This window comes from Heliangelus exortis, chromosome 15 (genome assembly GCF_036169615.1).
Source record: "Heliangelus exortis chromosome 15, bHelExo1.hap1, whole genome shotgun sequence".
NCBI lineage: Eukaryota > Metazoa > Chordata > Aves > Apodiformes > Trochilidae > Heliangelus > Heliangelus exortis.
The window spans coordinates 6,298,041-6,317,736 of record NC_092436.1 but is presented as its reverse complement, the minus strand read 5'-3'; the positions used below and the strand labels follow the sequence as shown (position 1 = coordinate 6,317,736).

The following is a 19,696-nucleotide window of genomic DNA, read 5'->3' as shown; positions in this document are numbered from 1 at the left end:
CCACGGCTCCGCGTAGAGAAGCGGCAGACTCAGGCTTCACCCCCTTCAGCCTCCGGACCGTGGGCTCCTACCCCCGGTTTCTCCAGCCGGGTCAGGCGGAACCAGCATCGCTCTAAAATCGGCGCGGAAGCGAAGGGCCAGGCGGGAGCGGCCGCCCCCAGCCCCTTGCGCATCCCTCACCCCGACCCGGTCCATAAACGCCTGGGCCTGGCTCCATTGCATCTTCCTGAAGAAAAGGCTTCTCGCACACGGAGAAAAAAGATTCTGCAGACTGAAATCGCTTTTAAGTCTGGAATTCCACACGTGGCACAACGTGTGTTAGCACGGGATGAGCTGTGCCGAACCTCACACAGAAATCACCTTTGCAAGAGAGACTCCTCCGGACCCTCGGTCACCGGATCCTCCACGGTACCACTGACACCGGCACCTTGCAGCCTCACAGGACGACGAGGAACCACCAAAGAACTTATTTTCCGTGCATTACTTGCGATACCAAACATATCTCAGAATAAATCTGGAGGGCAGGGATTTTAAACTCTCCCTGGGCAGCTGTGCCTCTTAGTTTGGGTTGCTGGTGTGCTCAGGCAATTCCTAATTCCCGTTCTCCTTGTGACTGGTGGAGAACCACAGAGTGTACCCTCCTGGGGAGGGTTCCCAGTTGCCAGACACTTCAATAGAAGGTGGTGAAAACAAAGGGCTTTTCCTACAGACCAACAAGCAGTTAGTTAAAAGCAAAGAGGTTTTAAAAAGCAAGATGCTGATCCTTATAAAAGCCCCTAGCCAAATTCCCTGGGCTCTGCCTGCCTGAAATAGTTCTGTCCTGGTAAAAACATCCAGATAATCCCTTGGTTTTGGAAAGGGAAAACATCAGAAGGTTGGCAGCCATCTCAGTGCTCCTGATAGTGAGCTTCCTGGGTTTATCTTAATATTACAAATTAAAATCAAATTACAAGCTGCGAAAATCTTGCAGAAGGACATTTGGGAAGCTGAAAGCACAGGATGTAAGGACAGATGTTAATAGCAGCAAGCAAGCAGACAAAAGTGAACATGGTAGCAGGCAGGACTGCCTCCTGTCCTGCAGGAGATTCTGCAGGTTCTCCTTGGACTATTTGATGGGAAGCTGGGAGTGGCAGGAGAAGCAGGCACTGTCAGTGCCAGAACAGGTAGGTACTTACCATCAGATTGTATTTCACCTTTGGCTGCAAACTCTCATCCCATGCAAATAAAAAGGTTGTTTTGCAATGTCTACTATGAAAAAAACCAAACCAAAACCAAACCAACCAACCAAAAAACTCAACAAACAAAGCACAGAGTTTTTCACTGTTTCCTAGTTCAATGCTAAGTACCTCCAGCTCACTTTTTCAGTTTGTCAAAAACAAGTGCATGGAGGTTTTCAAGTAATTGCAGTTTGTTTCAGCATATTTATCCTCACAGGATCCTCAAGATTTCACAGTCTGCTAGTCTGGAACTAGCTTGCTGTGAAATAAACTGCCTCATAGAGACATTTTTTATTAGGTATCTATCTCTGACCTGATCTAATAATTCGTAGAGGGAGCTGCAATGAAGTGAGAAACAATGTTTCATAAACCCATCAACACCCGGGCAGCTTTAGTGCCTTTGAAGCTGTAACAGCCTGCCCATCCAAGCCAGCCCTCTAATCAAATTAGGGGAACCTACCAGGCCTTTTAATCTCAGCTGGAACAGCACTACTCTCTGAAGGTAAGTCTGAAATGTAGCTCTCCATCTGGAACTGATGCTTCAATGGAGCCATTCAGGTGTCCTGGGACAGAAATGGTACAAAAGGTTTGCGTTGCCAAAGATATCCTGGGAAGAAGCCCTTTTTACTTTTTTCCATTTCCATTCTGTACCAATGGACACTCTGGGGTAGGGCCACATGTAATGTCTACAAACTCACCTGAGCTGGGGCTGTAAGAGTGTTCTCCCCACTTCTCCCTGTGCAAAGTATCCATAACATGGCCATGAGGCAGTCACTGCAGCTGATGATGCTCCAGCACTACTGCAAGGGAAGTTTTACTTAGTTGCCAGTTAATACAAACTTCTAATGAGCTCTTTGGATGCTGAGAAGAAGTAACAGGCACTGAAGTAAATACCTTTCCTCCTTCCTTCAGCTGACTTTCATCCAAAGGCCTGGCCTCCACCCTAGCTTCATCTCCCCTTTGCCACTGTGCAGTCTCACCTTACTGAATGAACTGGGAGATGGGCAAAGCAGATGATTAGGGTCCAGTATGTAACTCCGTGCTGGGTTTTCTGTTCCTCTGGGCTTCCTGGTGTGTCTTATCAACAAGGATTGTCCATAGCTGATATCCATCAGGCATGTCCTACCTTAGCATGTGGCATCCACCATGGTGCCTCCAGTGTTGCACCCTTAGGCATGGAGCTCCTCCTTGCACACAGATGTCTCCCTCCACGTCTCCAGCTTTATCCACGTCTTATATTTCTCTCCTCAGGTGTCTCCTTCTCTCATGACTGTCACTCTCTGTTAAACTTGTCTGAGCTGAAGTGCTGCAGGGTCCTCTGACAGGCTGGAGTTTTAGGGCCTGGTGAGTTGTTCCCTTTGATTTCAGAGCTGTCTGGAAGCAGATGTGAGGGGCAGGGTGTAGTTCACAGTCCCTGCTCCACAGGCATCTTGGCAGCCCCCAGCTACCTGAACCTGACACATGCCCAACATCACTCAGGTACAGGCTCTCCATCTGCTCCTGCATGAACCAAATAAACCCTGCAATTTATATCCAGTACTTTTGAGGGACAGATGGGAAGGAAATTCTCTGAAGGGCTGGAGGAGAGCAGTATGTGACATGGCAGGAAAGCTATGCTGAGGAAATGTAAGACCAGGGTAATTAAGCTTATCCTTATAAGCAGAGAAAGCAGTCACTGGAGCAAAACAGGCAGGGACAGTCATTTCTGCATACACCACTCCAGAAAACACATTAAAAATTTATTTTAAATATATTATAAAAGGAAGGTCCATTCAACTTGAAAAACACTAGGCATTCTGTTGACAATTCCCAGTTTATGAAAGCTACTACATTAAAGTGCTACAAGTCCTTTACCACTCCCCAGATATTCAGCTGTTGGTCCTAATATGCACAGAAATAAACATATACTGGTTCAAGAGGCACCATCCAGTTTTACAAATAAAAAGCATGCAGTACAAGGAACAGACAATCTTAGACCTCATCACCAAGATCCCAGAGAATGCATTTTGAAGCCAATTCCCTTCTCTGCCCTGGAGGCTAAAGCTATTTGTTATTGTCAACATAAGGGCTAACATTCTAGTCTATTAGCTTGATCATTTTTGGCTTGTTTTGTGGTTGAAGTTCATATTTGCTCACAAGTTGGAAACAGGACTTTCTTCCTGGAGTTGAACTAGCAGATTTAAGACCCCATGGATTCAGTTGCTTATATAAAACTCCTAAATCCCCACCATCTGTGGAATAATTAAAGCCTTTTGGGTCATACAGAAGCATCAAGAAAGCTCAAAACACAGCAAATAAAGGAATATAGTCAGCTAGTAGAGGCAGAGTCAAAAAACAGACATAGGATTTTTATTAGGATTTCCATAATCTATAATTTCCCAGTTTCACACACAGAGCTTCAAGTTCAAGTGTGATACTACAAAGGAGCAATCAGAGCAGGAGGTGAGTTTATTTCAGTTACATTTTGAATTTATAATGTGAATAAATCAATCTGACTGGTTAATGAAGAATATGAAACAGACTGACAACTTAGTGTTGAATGCTGATGGGAATTTCAGATCTCAGCATTCCCATTCTCTACCCACTGCATCTCTTCCCTCTATTCACACCAGGTGAGGACTTGCAGCTTGTTTTAATTAACAGACTCAACACTTATTAGGTCTGCAAATAAAGAATTTAAAGCTAAATCTTACACAGGTTGGGAAATAGCAGCACACAGACTTTTGTTGCTCCCAGTCCAGCTCCCTTTTTGCTATGTATTCTGTGAAAGACTTTTTAATCCTACCCCCACACAATCTGACATCAACCTAAAGCTACTCACCATTCTGCCAACGGTTTGCTAACTATTTAAAAAGCTTTTCATGCTAAAATGTTTGTTAAAACAGAAGCCTAGATTGCCACTTTTCAGATAAAGATGAACTCAGGCACCCCCCAGGTTTCTTTGTTGCAAGTGGTTAGAAATCCAGTAGGGAAATAGGAACATGAGCCACAGCAGTTGGGAGCAGATATGGGATGCAAGGTACACTTGAATCCTTTATGCTACCAGAGCCAGACTGCTTCAGACACAACTTTACCAGGGTCTTTCAACTGAAAGCACAACAGGCTAACTTCTAGAGGCTGTCTGTTCTCTCCACTTGAAACCATTTAAACGTCTGTCTGCATCTTGAAAGACAAATTAAAATAAAATCTTCTCCCTTTTTACCCAGCAGTTATGAGATTGCCCAGTGTGAGAGTGATGTTACACAGTTATGAGACTGCCCTCTCTCCTCTCCTTTTTGTGATGTAAGCCAGCATAGCTACTATGATGATCCCACAGTAGCTGTGAGAGTGCTGTGTTCTTGCAATGCCAGTTGCTGGTGGTGTCTGTTTGACTTTTAGTACATGGATGTCTCAGTGCAGCACAGAGGAGGAAAGTTTGCTGCCTGGAACTCTGCAGTAAAGAAAAGCAAAGCCCTGTGCATAAAGTACCATAAAAAAACAAGAATAAAAACTTATGCTGAGAAATTGCACTTCTTGCTACTTCTGAATTAGAGATTTAAACACACTCTTTAATAAAAAGTTTCTCAGTGATGCAAGGAATCAACTTCCTGAAAGACACTCCTGCTACAAATTTTATATGCCTTTGGGACTATTTGTGGTTTCTGATTTGGATACTTAGAAAAAAAATGCAGGACCTTGCATACTGATGAAATGCATGAGCCCTCACCATATGGTGAAACATCCAACATCTAACCAAGACATCCTATGCTCTAGCTTTATTTGCTACAGTGTACCAAGAAGAAGCCCCTATGCTTTCTAAGTTCTTTCTATTAGGCATGACAAACCCCCCACCCTTAAGTCATTAATATTGATTTAACAGAAGAAACCCAAAAGCACCTGAATTACTGTCAATCACACAAATTTTGCACTTAAATCAGACATTCTAAAAACCACAAACGCTGTGAATCAGGCTCTTACTTCCTCGTGTCCCAACCCCTTCCCCTCTTCTCTCTTGTCCAGCAAGGCACTAGGAAATGGTTCAAGTTTAAGCATTTGCTGTACATTTACATTTTAAAAGGCACATCTTTATTTTAATGATGCTGTATTTCCCTTTCAGTAAAGGCCCACACATTGTTTTATCATGGTGTGAAAAAGTTAGTTACCCAGGCATGAAAAAAAGGCATAGGCATCTTGTACACATAAGAGCCCCAAACCTCTTACTCTGTAGGCCTTAGAGATTAGCACCAGTATAAATAAACAAGAGCAAATCAAAATATCATTATACAACATAACACACATCCAGAGATTCCCCTGGTGTCTGGGATTCTGATACTTAAAAGCAGCAGAATTTATGCAGCCTTGATGAGAAGGGTGGTTTGGATACCTTTTTGGAAAAAAATATGAAAACATTTATCTTGCATTAGATAATCACTGGTATTTAGTCTCCAGTCTTGACTTGTATGCAGATGTGAAGATTTGCTTACGTATTAACACTTTAACAATTTTGCTTACAAATAACCAAAAGTAATTGAAATAATTAACCAGCAAAGGCTCAATTAAAGATGTAGATAATGAAATACTATATTTCTCAATCAGTGGATGGCAAGCTATATTAAGTCTTTGCATTAGTCATCAAAGCCTCAAGGGTATTGAAAAGTATAACTGATGTAAATAATAGCTCAAAGCCCAGTAAGCCAGAAGTGTACAGAACTCGTGGGGCATTTCACACGTACAGGTCCCAAACCTTCAGAAAACAGATCAGACCAACCATACAGAGGACCCAGTAGGACCAGTCACACTATAGCTCCAGTTTTCATGTACTGGTCAGTTGTCAAACAGGAATTGCCTCAACAACTACCTATTCTTTTGGTGCATACTGCTAAGAGCTGTCCTTTCTCTGCAGATTAAGATCATTAAGTGGTAAAAGATCTGTTTGGTACTGCAGTTCTCTCTGAAGCAAGCATCCAGCAAGCCAAGCAGCTGGGACTCTCTTTACAAGGTGAGCCCAAGTACAAAGCAAGCCATGCATTTTAGAAACAGAAGCTAATCCTCTCATTAGAAAACTAAGACACACAAAGTTGCAAGCTGCAAGCAGAATGACCTACAGTCCATTTATACAATTTGCTGATTGTGTCCCTGTTATAAAAAACTAGCACTGCTCATAGACAAACAGCTTCTTGTTCCACAGGTATTAAAACATTCATAAAGACATCTAGTCCATCTAGCAATCAACAACCAGCACTACTAGACTAATGAGAGCACAAATAATTTAAGGAAAGCACCAGTCAGACACAAAGCACTGGAAAGTGGCTCTGTCTCTCACAGAAATGAAAAAGGATCTTAATGACAGACATGTTGTAGCTACAATGTGAGAAGAAAGATGTCAGACATTTGTCTCACTTCCATAGCAATGCTCCTGCAAAACTGTCACAGGGACAACCCAGAGCTTTTTTCTTTCTTCACTACTGAAGTGTTAGACACCAACACATTTGGCAAGCTTGGTCCCAGCTGCAACACAGTGCCCGTGTTTCCCTTGCTTTGTGACTCCATGGGCCAAGTAAATTGACTTAAGAGGCAAGTAGTTGTGTCTTAAGTCTGCTCCCAGTTGGCAGACACAGCCCTACATGGCCTCAAAGACATCTGATCCTAGGATTGGCAATAGCAGAAGAAGTTTCTTCTGGAACTCTGCAGAGAAGGAGCCAGCTTGTTTGTTTCTGGACACATGGCACTATGAAACTGGCCATCAATCCCACATCTCTGCTTAAGCAAACAGATTTCCAGTGACAGTAACCTGTACAGTGCTGTGGATGTTGGAAAAGGAGGATATATTAATAGCACATTCCCACAAAGCTAGAACACTACTGACCAAACTCATGACTGCAAGAAACTACTGACTGAAGAACAAATGGATAAAGACCAAGGGCCAACGTCTGCTCTGACTTAATTATCTTGAATTATTCTGCTCACACCAACTGTAAATTAAGTCAGCCTTCAAACCTCTAGAGGAAAAATGTAAGTTGTCTTCATGTAATAGATTTAACTCTGAGAAACCTTAGAAATGTTCATGCAAAAAAGATGCTGAGTAGGAGGCAAATTTGAAACTTGATCACAAAAGACTAAGCAAAAAAAAACTTCACTTGTAAGAACTGTGTTTACTTAAAAAGCCTCTGCTAATCTTTCACCTTGAAGGTTCAACAGTGAGTGACAAACTAACTGCAAAGTGAATGAACCATAAACCCACATTCCTCTTCATTAATAACTGCAGCAATATTCCCAACACTTGACTTCACTTTCACTATGAGCTCATTCCTTTATCAGAGCTATGATTTGGAAAGTAATAATACTCAACATACACTCAACCTGTCTGAAATATCTTTTAGTTTAGGGAAAAAAAAATTGAAATATTAATTTCATTTCACATTTTGATAGTCCTCTTTCTTATGTGTATGATGTCAGAGGATTAAACCTTGCATCCAAAATTTTACTTAGGTGAACTTTAGAAGATTAAGCACCTATGTGGGAATGCTTCAGTGGGTAGTATAGCAGCTACAAAAAGTCCTGGAGTGTCCCAGATAAAATCATTAAACAACAGACCCACGTGGGAAACAAAACAATTAAAAAAAAAAAAAAAAAAAAAAAAGCCGTTTGAATCACATTCAGACTCCTCTAAAAACAGAGTTTCTGTTCAGCCTCAGCACAGAAGTGGTGGTTCTGGCAAAGCCTTGAAAATTTCACCATCCCCAGAAGAGAAGGATGTAGCATCTTTGCAATAAAGACTGGCCTGCTAGTTTACCTTCTCCTGAGATTCTCCCTTTTACCTTCATTAACTGTTTAAAAAAAAGTGTTCTTAAAAAAATTTTTGTAACCCTCCCCAGTAAAAACTGTAATTGTAAAATATATATATATATATATATAATCAGTCTTTAAAGATCAAGATTTCTGTTAAATTTTTCCAAGACAGTTGAGTTTGTATGTTCAAATATCCACTGCTGTGTTGGAGATGAAGGATTGCAGCTGTTCATAAAGATCTTTCGGTCACTCTCACTGCAGTCCATACAGCTGCTGCTTACTGGATGGTAGAGGGTCTTGTCCTGGAGAAGAGAAATTTGATGTGAGGTTGCTAAGCAGAGAAGAGAAACCTTTTTTCTAAAACCAGCAGAGAGAGAAGTCTTAAAAACCACAGCAAGTTATTTTGTCACTTGGATGTATCTGAGGAATTTGTTTCACACTTAACTGATGGGCAAGTGTCTGGGTTTATTCCCACCTCTTGCAACAGTGTCCATCCCAATCCTCTCATCTGCACCAAGAAGCTCTGGGCAATGTCTGAAGCCAGGTTCTCCAGCTCACAGGCTCACATCCTCCTGTAAATCACACCCAGGAGGCACTGTGCAAACGTATTTAAAGGACTAGGATAGGACATTTAACCAAGAATTTATCTGTTGGCCACAAAAGCCTTGCTTAGTAGGGTGAATAAATCCTTATCTAGTTTTGGCATGATCATCTGGTCTTCAAAACAAACCAATAAACACAGCACTCCTCTCTGCAAACAGGTTTTGCAAGGGTGTTGCATCACCTCACTGCCAGCTGTGGACAGGACTGCGAGGAGAGTGTCCCTCTATTTAGCAAGTGCTGGAAAAGCAATCCTCGCCAGATGTTTGCAACCAGGGGAATAGTGGAGTCACCTCTTTCTAATCACAGGTATCTAATGGCAAAATGACAATAGATTGTCTGCAGATTTTCTTACCAAAGCTACGTGAAGAACAGGAATAAAACACGGCTGGTGACATTTTAAGGAAACTGAAGTGCTTACAGGCAGTTTGACACCTTAAATGCAAATATGCATGAGCACACACACACACACTCACTTTTCGGTATCTCCAGAGCTGATTTCCCTTCATTCCATGACAGTCATAGAGGGTTACAGGGCTGCTGTGGGAAATGGCATCAAAACAAAACTTCTTGGTATGCTGAGGATCCCCAGGACGGATGTCTTCTCTCCAGCTGAACGTGAATACCTGCCGGGACAAACAGGACCCTCAGGATGGCTGCCACTGGCTACTTTCACCAGCAGAAAGACATTCCCTTCTTTGCCCACAGGCTGAGGATGGCTTCAGGGAAAGGACAATATCGTCTAGGAAACTGCTTCCACCTCTGTGGACAGGGACTGCTGACTAGGGGTCTGCTACAGCTACCCAGGAGGCTGCCACACAGCATGCTGAGTGAGACTGTGCTGCTGCAAACAGCCATGCTCCTTAGCTCAGGTGCTAATAGCAGCTGTGAATGTCTCTGCAATGCAGACATACATCAGGGTTTAAGTGAGGAGCTGACCAGTTACAGCAATTCACAGCTAGCAAAAAAGACTGAGAGCTACTGGAGCTCCGAGTTCAAGCTGGCAGTAAATACCCAAGTCTGGACAGGCAGCCTGCAGTCACCTTGAGAAGAGTCTGTCCCACACCTTTTGTGACAAGAGACCAGGTAGCCCACAGCTCCCCCTCTCACCAGAGTGTCCCTAAGGCAATCACTAGGGCAATACCTGGTGTTCTTTTCTACTGACCCTGCAATGATGTCTCTGCACTTTTGGGTGAAATGGAAGAAAGCATACTACAAAAAAAAGAAGAGAAAAGGTTTGAGCTCTAGCCATGCTGCACATGTGGTCTGGAAATCGCTGTGCCACTGGGATTGGACCACAGGAGAACACTCAGGGGAAGTACCACCACATGCATGCACTGTTCCTTGCACTGCCCCTGTGGTATTTGCTTTTGGTCATGGCTTGAGACAGTAGTGTGGTCAAGCTGCATTTTCAGTCTGATGATCATGACTTCTGACATGACTGAAACACTGAAGCCCAAAAAAGATAAACTTGTTTAAAGGCAGGGACTGCTGTCAAGCTTTTGCTTTCTGCTTTAACAAGAGCATCTCTAGCAGAGTTGCAGGTATCCTCTGTGAGCAGCACTAACCAATGTGGTTCTGCAGGGCTATCAGCCAGCACATGCCTCTCAGTCCCTGAGGGGAACGTGGTTCTGAGGCTGCTTTTGGATCCAGATGGAGGAATGTTCCTCTCTTCAGAGAGATCCCATGAGGCAGTAAGAAAGACAGGTAATGAGCAAGATGCTGCTGTTTGAAGCAGCATGGCACAAAACTTTTGCATGAAGAAGAAACTTTGTTCTCTCTCACTTTCAAACCTTTCTCAGGAGAGGAATTACCACAATGATTTAGGCTCAATTCAAAGCAGAAGTTCAAAACACTTTCTCCTCCTAATTGTCCAAGATCCTCCTGACACAATAGAAGCTTGGTTTTGGACTGTGCTTGAGTAAATTGGTTTTGTTCCTGGTTTTCATGCATCAAAATTGGTATGCGACAGCCCTCTGTCTCCCACTACTGAAGTAATTTCCCTGAAGAGTTATGCATGGCTCTGTAATAGAGGCATTGTTTTCTTGATCTTTTCTCAGCTCAGCTGCTACAGTTTAGACAAACTAGTATTTCCTTCCCTTCTGTTACAATAAAGCTGTCATTTCTGGCACCTTATATGTTGAGTGTGTGAATATATAGCCTGACTGGTTTCATCTCTCTCCAGCAATGGTTGGGTGTTTATAATGCATTTGCCTTCTGTCAGAAAGATGATAGTAAGCAGTTATTGAATGCTTCTGCAGGTTTATTAATATGCATGATGCTCCTCTATCACTTCTTTCAGCACAACCTTTGTAGTTAATATTCACTTTGTTACATATTACAGCTGCCTTGTTACAGGTTTCTTTTATTATTTTGGCATATTGTTTTCTTGTGCTTTCTTTTGCTCACTCTGAGAACTTCAAAGTGGAGGCAAAAGCTCGGCACAAAGTCTGCCAGGCTCCAGACACTGCCACAAGCACAAGCCACATCCTGCTACAAGCCCATCAAGTATCATTAATTAGCATAATAAGCCTTGACGTCCAGAGCATCCTCTGTTCACCTGGCAGAGCTCTGCAGTAGCTTCCTTCTCAAGCATTTGTTCCTGTAACTTTTCACTCCCCAGCTTTATTTAGAGGATGATGATGTATCAGAGGGACTGTTTACCTGCACGTTATTCCATGCTGCCTCTCCTTTGTCCTTCACACAGCTTTCCAGCCTCAGGGGGGATCCCAGGGCTCCGTGCTTCGTATCCACACACAGCCCAGTTCCCACATTGCGTATCTGAAACAGCACGTTAGTCACTGAACCTCCCACTCTTACCAAGTGACAGGAAAGTAAACTTAAATTGCCTCAAATAGTGACACACTATTTGTAATAAACACAGTTTTAAGATTCCTCACTTAACTATTTCTGTGCTGGCAGATAACAGCTAGAAGAAAGCACAGGAACTCAAAATGGGCCCCATCACCAGCTGCACAATAACCTCCAGAACACAGAAAAACTCATTAGCTACAGAACTGGAGAACCCACTATGTTTAGTGTTATGTGTAAGAATCCACAGCTTCACTCCTCTGGTGATTCTTTACCCAGAACTTTTCCCTTTAAAAAACCAAACCAAACCAAAAAACTAAAAAACCCCACCCAAACCCATGGATGGTTTTCCTGGCTTTCAGATGGGAAAGCTAAGGAGAAGAGTGGCTCAACACAGCTGTGTAGCCCCTCGGAAATAAAAGATTTCCACTATTGCTCAGCTGCTGCATCTCCCTGGTCCTCCCTGTTGGCATGTTCTGCCTTCTACTAAATATGCAAGATGCAGAACAAGCCAAGTCTCTCTTGTCTCTGTAGCTCTGCACTAATAGAATTGGCTGCTACTTGCCTTCTTTATCAGGCCAATATAATGGGAGATGAGTTCTGGACTTTGAAATACATCAAGCAGGATCTTTAAACATTTGCCACCTTACACAGAGCAAACCAGTAGTGGAGCACACACATAAGACAACTTCAAAAAACCAAGTGGCAGCCTGTTTGCTCACTGCAGATTCCAGAGCACAAATTTACCTCTCCCCAGGCAGCTGCCGGAGGCTCCACCGGGGGGTAAAACTTCGGCAAGTCCCAGGCGACCTCGTTCATGAACCACTTGAAGCTTTTGCAATTGAGGCTGTTGCGAAGCTCCTTCTGAGCAGCCACGTCCCCTGCAGAGAGGTGCCGGTACTCCGGGCGGCGCTGGTAAATGTACTCTGCATATTCATCCATCCACACCTCAGCCACCCGCTTCAGGTTCTGCGTGGGTAACAGCCACGGGTGAGAAGGAGAGTGGAAAAAAAATCTGAGAACACACTGCACAATCTACTGATGTTAGCATTCAGAGCAGCTCTGGTGTTTTTGATCAGAAAGGATTTTCATTCTCATCCAGTCTCTCTCTCTAGCTTCAGGATGAAGATGATTTTTATTATTCTCTAGGCTTTTAGAAAGATACTTTTAGCTGAGGTTAAAACAGAATCCTGGTGTTTGGCTGTTATATCTAGTTCCTTGTGGTGAAGAAAAACAACAGTAATCAAAAGTTGAGGGTTTTTTTCTGTAAATAAGCTAGTCAGAATATGATGCTGGTAAATACCACTGGACATCCAAAGGTCCCTGACAGAAAGCTGCTTCCTTAAACCCTTCTTATTGCATCTTTTATATCCACCTAGGAATAGGATTTGCAGGATTCCCTTCTGGAAAGCTTTGGTTCACAATATTCTCTTGCCACTATTTTTCCTTTTTTTCTTGAGTAAAAAGCTGTTTAAGAGAAACTTCGAGATACTGCAGAAATATGGAATTTTCAGGTAATGACACGTCAGAATAGAAGTAAAGGGTTTATTTGCTGGCAGTAGTATATTTCACATACCACTGTTAAGCTTATTCCACTGTGTAACTCTAAGACAGCAATGAACATTGCACTCCTGAGATCCTGGCCCTGCTGCTTGTCACAACACACTCAGTGTTGGACCTTGGACTGTTCTTTGGCAGCATCAGGTATATTCTCGGTGTCAAACAGTACCATGCCTTGTGCAGTCAATACATCAGTGACCCAGCAGTGGTGGTCCTTTATGACCCCCAAAATTAAGATGTTAAGAATGGGCAGTGTGCTGACCCTGCCCTAAACCCAGTTACACACAAGAGCCAAGTGTTCATCTCAAGGCAACTGTAAGATCTTAGATGCCAAGAAACAGCTTTTCCTACACTTGTCCACCATTTCCTTCCAGCACTGTGGGAGTACAAGAGAGCTCAACACTGAATCAAAAGAAACATAACTCCTTCCTGAAGAGATGGCACAAAGAGGAGAGCACTCTATTGCTCTGACAGGTCATTGCTGGGCTGAGTAATAAATCCAAACCTGTAACCAGGGCAATGCTATTCAACTGGGAAACATTTTAACACTGTGTAAGCCCTGAGACTGCAGAACAGGAGGCTACTTTTTGGTGCTTTTTAGTTTTGCAGCCTTACTTCTATGATTTTTTTCCCCCACCAGAGGGCAATACAATCCCTTCTCAAAGTGGAAATTAACTAGAGAATGCTAGGGCATGACGGGCAAAAGCCCTTTCTCCTCCTTGGGTGACACTAGATAAGAAATTAGATGGCACAGGACATTCCATAGTGGAAAATTAAAGCTTGCCCATTTAGTGGTCTGTGATGCTTGAAGCTAAGAGCTCTTTCAATCACCACAACACAATCACTACACTGAAACCTGCTGCTCATGGAGAGCACAGCTATAAATGACTGAGATATTACACACATAAAGCCATATCTTGTTTTTATTAGTGATTCCACAGCCAGGACTTGATTGCAAAGCCTCTTCCCAACACCTAGAATGGCCAATGGAGCCTTGACAGCTGCCTGCATCAGCCTGCACCTCCCCCAGGCTCTCTTCCCTTTGTGTTACATACACACCACTGCAAAACTGCTCAGTTTCACCACTAAACAAATAAAAAAACCAGCATTTGCCTCCCAATGGGGAGCAAGATGAGCCAATAGCATGGTCACATTGCAGTCAGACATCTGTCATGGGGACATTGCCACTTACTCTTGCCAGGCTTACTCCTGTTGGAACCTTGTATGGAACATATTTTCTGTAGATATGACCAACTCTGGAGCAAGGGATGTCCTCCATGCGACCCCCACACATCCATACCTGTGGGACAGCAGAGATAAAGATTCACTCTTGGTTATGTGGAGAAAAATAAATAAAATAAAAAAATTCGAAGTAATGAAAAAGATGAACTCATATTTTTTTTTAAAGTACACCTTCTCCCAAATATCTTCCCCTCCTTGCCTTAGTCTAAAATCCTGTAACTACCTGATTAGAGCCATGCAGCAAGCCTTGATTTAGCACAAGTGCTGTGAAGCCCAATGGCTAAACAGAATAATTTCACATTCTTTAGAGAAAAGAATAGAAAAAAATTCCAAGTACCCAAAGAAAAGCACACAGCATTCTTTAAATTGGTATATGCTGTTACAACAATAGTTAAACTGAACTGCTGTATAAAACCTGGGTGTAGGCTGTATAAGTTGCTGTAAAAGGGAGGGCATCCCTATAGGTCATGTGTTATGTGAAACACTACAGGAAATTCATGAGCCTGTTCAAGCTCTAGAAATGAGAAGAAACTGCTCCTTTTCCCCAGGTTATTACTGCTGTCATATGGCTTCATTGCTGACATGCACTCATGACTTTTGCAGCCTTGCAATAAAGTAGGAATCCCTGCCTGGTGAAAAGCCCTCAGAAAATCACTGGAACACACTGTTAGTTGAAGGCTACCAGGATGCTTGGTTAATGTCTTACTTAGGCCCAGAAGATCCCTTTCCCATATCCACATTTCACTCCACACTAACACTCTGCAATAACTTTATTTATTCCTTATTTACAGCATAGATGTAATACTTTTGTCCCAGAGAGACCAAAGGAGATCTTTTTTCCAAACAGCCAATCTACCTCATTAGGCTTAAGAAATATATTCCTATGTGCTTCCCGGAGATATATAATCAATACTTAAAGAAAAAGTATTCTTCAGTATGCAAAACAAACAACTTTCTGAATTCTTGAAGCATGACACTGTCTTGCCCTTCATTTTGTCCCCAGATCTTATGTTAATGCCTTGGAGGCAGTAGCATTAAAGAAAGCCTGCGGGTGCTGCAGGCTGGTGCAGTGCTCTTGATCTCTCCCTTCACTGTGGCTAATTTGAGCCACCACAGTTCACTGTACAATGAGCTTAGTCAACAGCTTCACACATAGCAGGCAATTCCATTAATATTCTACAGTGACAATATTAAATACTTAGCTCCGAAGAGAAATATTTGGCTAAGGCTGCTGCATAACTATTAGCTCTGACACTAAAGTCCTCTGGAGTTTCAGCTCTGTCTGCTGGCCCTAATAATTACCATCATTTGCTGACTGTGTGTAACTTAATGGGGGTTGGTTGCTCTCAGTTAGAGGAGTATTTTTCACAGGCAACTTCTAACGTTCAGGGTACTTAATTACATGTCGTTAGGGTGAGAGAGACAAGAAAGTTGACAAACAGTCCTTCCACAGAATTTTATTCCTTTTGTCCCTGCTGTGTCTTGAGAGGCTGATACAGAAAAAATGAAGATTAAAAAGGAAAACCAGCACTCAGCTTCTGTGAAGTTCCCAGTGGAATCAGAAATACTTCTTATGTGGTAGCTACTATGCTTTTCACTGCAGAGACCCACAGTGCAATTCCTCTGCTAGGAAATTAACAGGTGGTCTGAGAAAACAAGGATTTGGGGATATTTTGTGTTTCTATGACAGAAATGGTTTGTACAAGACTGTAAGAGCTGCCACAGATCTAGGATCTAGGAACTGCCACAGATCTATAGATCTAGGAACTATAAAAAAGGTGCAGCAACAGTTGAAGAGGCCCAGAGCTCAGCTGCACAGACACACAGACTCTTCAGCAACTCACGTTCTTACACACTGCACGCTGCATCAAGAAAGCCCCATTAGCAGCTGCATTTCAGTGCAACACAAGCATCCAAGCAAACTCCAGCTTGTTATCCTTGCTGCCTGTCCACAGGATGCCTCACCTGCCCCTGATCCCTAAGGGAAGGCTTTCAGCCAGGCTGCTGTGACTGCACAACTCAGGAAACATGACTTCCCTCAGGATGCAGCTGGAGAGGAGAGAGAGCACTGCTGCTGCACTGCAGGGCTCGGGAGGCAGCAATGCAGACAGCACTTACCTACCCAGTGCTACACTGGAGAGGCAGGGGGGATGGGAAGCTACACAGCACTGGTGAAATGTTGGGCCAAGAGCTCCAAGCTGGTACAAGACTCCAGGCAGAGATGACATTACATAGGCACATGTAATAATATGAGGAAAGCGACTTAACTGAGTTACTGAATAAACATCTAAGCTCAGTTTCACATGCTCTTTTCCTAATCGTGCCTTAAAGTATTTACTCCCAAATGATGCTTCAATAACCAGTGCTGCATGGAAGCAATGGAAAGCTTCCTCATTCCCACTGGCAGAGCTCAGTGACCCTTTCAAGGTACTTTACCAACTCAGTGCCTCTTTAACATTATCTTATGCTGCAAGTGACAGTATGGCACTTGCAGAACAAATCTAATTTTAAAAGCATGCTTTCCATTCATTCATTGCTGCTTTGATTTATTTTATTAGTGAGCTGCTTTGTGTGGTGACAGAGCCCATTACAACCTCCATAAAGACAATTACCAGTCCTTATCTACAAAACTGGAAGAAGGGGGAGAGGGGAAGAGCGTGACATGCATTGGTAAAACACAGCTAACAAAAGCACTAGAAAGCTAGAGCTAAAGGTCAGGTTAATCACATCCAAGGGTCTGTCAAGGAATAACTCAGTGACATAAACTCAAAATAGCTGCATGCTAGCCAAGGGAATGCTTCCACACGTTTAGCAATATTAGGTTGTTTTTAAACAAGGCTACAGACCACGGGCATGACACACCAGAACTTACACTGCTAAAAATACAGTGCTGCCAAACAGCTGAAACAGTGCTGTTCTGTGGGACAGCACCTTGTCCCTTCACAGTGACACTGTCACTGTGTTCTCTTTAGGTGAGGGAATCCAGTTTCTTCTCCCTGCTGTTGTTTTAGAGAAAGGTGAGATAGTGCTTCATCTCCCTGGGTGACATGACAGTAAACATCAAAGCCTGAACTTGAGGTGCTTAATTTCAATCAGCCATTTACCAGAATGCCATAAGAACAAGAATTAAAGCTGGACAGGCAGGCAGGCAGTGCTTTATACAATGATCTGATCAGATCTCATTAGGAAAGACCAGGAAATTTCTCTTACTCCTCAGGCAAAATTTTATCCTTCTACATTTTGAGCTAGGAATCTAGCAGCTGACACATCTGCTAGAATTAAAAGAAAACTTGGCTACACTGAGGTCAATGGGCATAAGCAGCAGATTTCTCTAAGGCCACAATCTCACCCTAATAAAACCCACCATATTACAAGGCAAGTAGAATAACAACACCAGTGATATTACTTCCATCTTCTCTGTAGCCTGGAGAGCTGTAACTCCATGTTCATAATGTGACTCAAGAGCCTTTGACTCTGCTACTATGCTATGAAAGCACAAGATAATATGCCACCTATTCTCTGCATGGGAATGTTATACTGATCCAATTCCCCTCCTGCTATTTCAGAAAGCAATGTCACATAAGACAGTTGAACCTCTCAGACACACAATACAATAGTGTAGTAGTCAGTGTGTGAACACAAATTATTTGGGTATACAAGGTTTATGGTTTCCAAAGACTGCACTATGATGAGCCAATGCTTCCCAAGAGAGGGAAAGGACACAAAGGAAAAGAGCCCAGCCCTGAAAAGAAAGCTGCTTCTGCAAGCCACAACAGAAATAAAGACCACTGGACAGACCAAGGGAGAGAAGCTGGCTGGTTGTTTTAGCACATGCTGAAAGGTGGGAAGAAAAGGACACAGTGGATAAGTCAAGGGGGTTTCTCTGCATAAGAGGGTAGGTGAGAGGATGAAAGCAAGGGCAGCCAATAATTCAGGAAAATCATAATCCTCTGTATTGTAAGCATCAGCTGCTTTCCAGCTGTGATTTGCTGTTCTATAAAATATTAAAGTAGCTCAAAAGGCACTGGGATCTGTGTTTGCACAATGACTTCTCTCACCCAACACACAACAGCACAGCTCCTCCTTACCCTCTGGAGCATTTTAGAGTAATGATAGCACTTTACAATAATCACATTTCTGAGGGTGGAAGAGTCCACTTTCCAGCTGCTGCTTTGTAGGAGGCTACTCTGGAACCTGAACCAAGCACACAGGGTGAAGAGAGGCCAAAAATTCAAGTCAATGGTCTGAAACTGATGTCTGCATCACCAGACAGGAAGGAAGGAAGAACTCACCCCATACTGCAGCTGAGAGCTTTAGAACTAAGCACCAAAAACCAAACCAAAACTGAGCATAGGTAAGTGCTGCACAAAGTAGTATTTGCAGAAAGGAACAGTTTAAATTCTCCATATACTGCTCCAAATTAAATACATCAATCCCAAAGAAAATGAAGTGGATATGTAGACAACAGAATATAGGTATTAGCTGAGTATGCAGGAGCATTCAGAAAATCAGAGTTATTAAGTTGTGTTTAGATGAGAAAAGGTATATTGTCACTTCAGGTAAAGTATTCAGTTTTGTTCCTATCATTACAGAAAGACACAAAAGATCAGGAAAAACTCTAAAAGAGGAGAAGTATGAAAGTGACTTTCAAAAAGCAAAAGAAACAAACCAAAACTCAATGAAGTCCAATGAACAGAGAAATTACAACTATAGAGCTAGGGGCATCAGAAAGGAAAGGTAAGAAGTGCTGCACAGAATTAGCTGTGTGTGCTTGTATATATCCCCTTCCTCCAAAGTACAGGAATGTACTCAAAGGTCAACACTTGGTAATCCACTGAGATGGAGGGGAATGGTTTTTATGCCATACACATCTGCAGAGCAGTTTGCCTGGAGCACCCTGCAAACAGGGTTCGTTAAACAAATGAGGCTTATTTGAGCAAGGGTAATGCCTGCAACTAAAATTCAAGACTGCAAGAGGAAGATGACCTGGAACTGGAAGACCCCTGTCCTGTAGAAGTATTGGTTTATAGACACCGAGCTATTCTGGGAATACAAATAAAGAGAAGGAAGAAATGTGTGTTGTCTGCCTGGATATGGAACGGATAAACCAACTCCTTCATTTCTAACATAGTCATTTCTTTTTTGAGGGATGTATAAGACCCAAAAAACTACCAACCAGCACTCAGGGTTGGAAATTTTGTTTCTCATTTAGAGTTCATTTAAATTCTTTTGTCCCTCCAGCACACAGTGTTTTCTATTGATGTTTGGTGAATACATTTCATACAAGGAGAAAGGCAATAAAAATAGCTTGATCCATCCTCTGGCTAAGTGCTTTCTGAGGTGCTAAACACTGATAGTTTCTCTGTTAGCTTGCTTTCAGCCTGAAAGTTTCTTCTCAGATGGAAGCAGAGCAGCTGCTGAAAGAAATAAGTATGATTTCAAAACAGAAAGGCAAGAGGCTCCTAAATAAACTTGTTTATTTCCAGTTTCTCAGCAAC

The 19,696-nt window shown here is 42.7% G+C and overlaps 1 protein-coding gene and 1 long non-coding RNA gene across 3 annotated transcripts in view; one reads left to right on the top strand and one right to left on the bottom strand.

The window, feature by feature from the left end:
- The first annotated feature begins 100 nt into the window (after positions 1 to 100).
- LOC139803152 (uncharacterized) lies at positions 101 to 10,721 on the top strand. The gene is made up of 4 exons (XR_011728900.1): positions 101 to 1,163; positions 2,469 to 2,561; positions 6,100 to 6,195; positions 8,747 to 10,721. It is a non-coding gene; the product is annotated as an uncharacterized lncRNA (long non-coding RNA).
- The window catches only part of GALNT10 (polypeptide N-acetylgalactosaminyltransferase 10), a 39,476-nt gene continuing 22,715 nt past the window's right edge, over positions 2,936 to 19,696 (bottom strand). For both annotated transcript variants that reach the window (XM_071759040.1, XM_071759042.1), the window contains 5 exons: positions 14,149 to 14,256; positions 12,144 to 12,365; positions 11,250 to 11,366; positions 9,062 to 9,211; positions 2,936 to 8,287 (listed from right to left, as the gene is read on the bottom strand). In XM_071759040.1, coding sequence (XP_071615141.1) covers positions 8,120 to 8,287; positions 9,062 to 9,211; positions 11,250 to 11,366; positions 12,144 to 12,365; positions 14,149 to 14,256 — 765 coding nt within the window. In that variant the 3' untranslated portion in view covers positions 2,936 to 8,119. The remainder of the gene's footprint in view (positions 8,288 to 9,061; positions 9,212 to 11,249; positions 11,367 to 12,143; positions 12,366 to 14,148; positions 14,257 to 19,696) is intronic.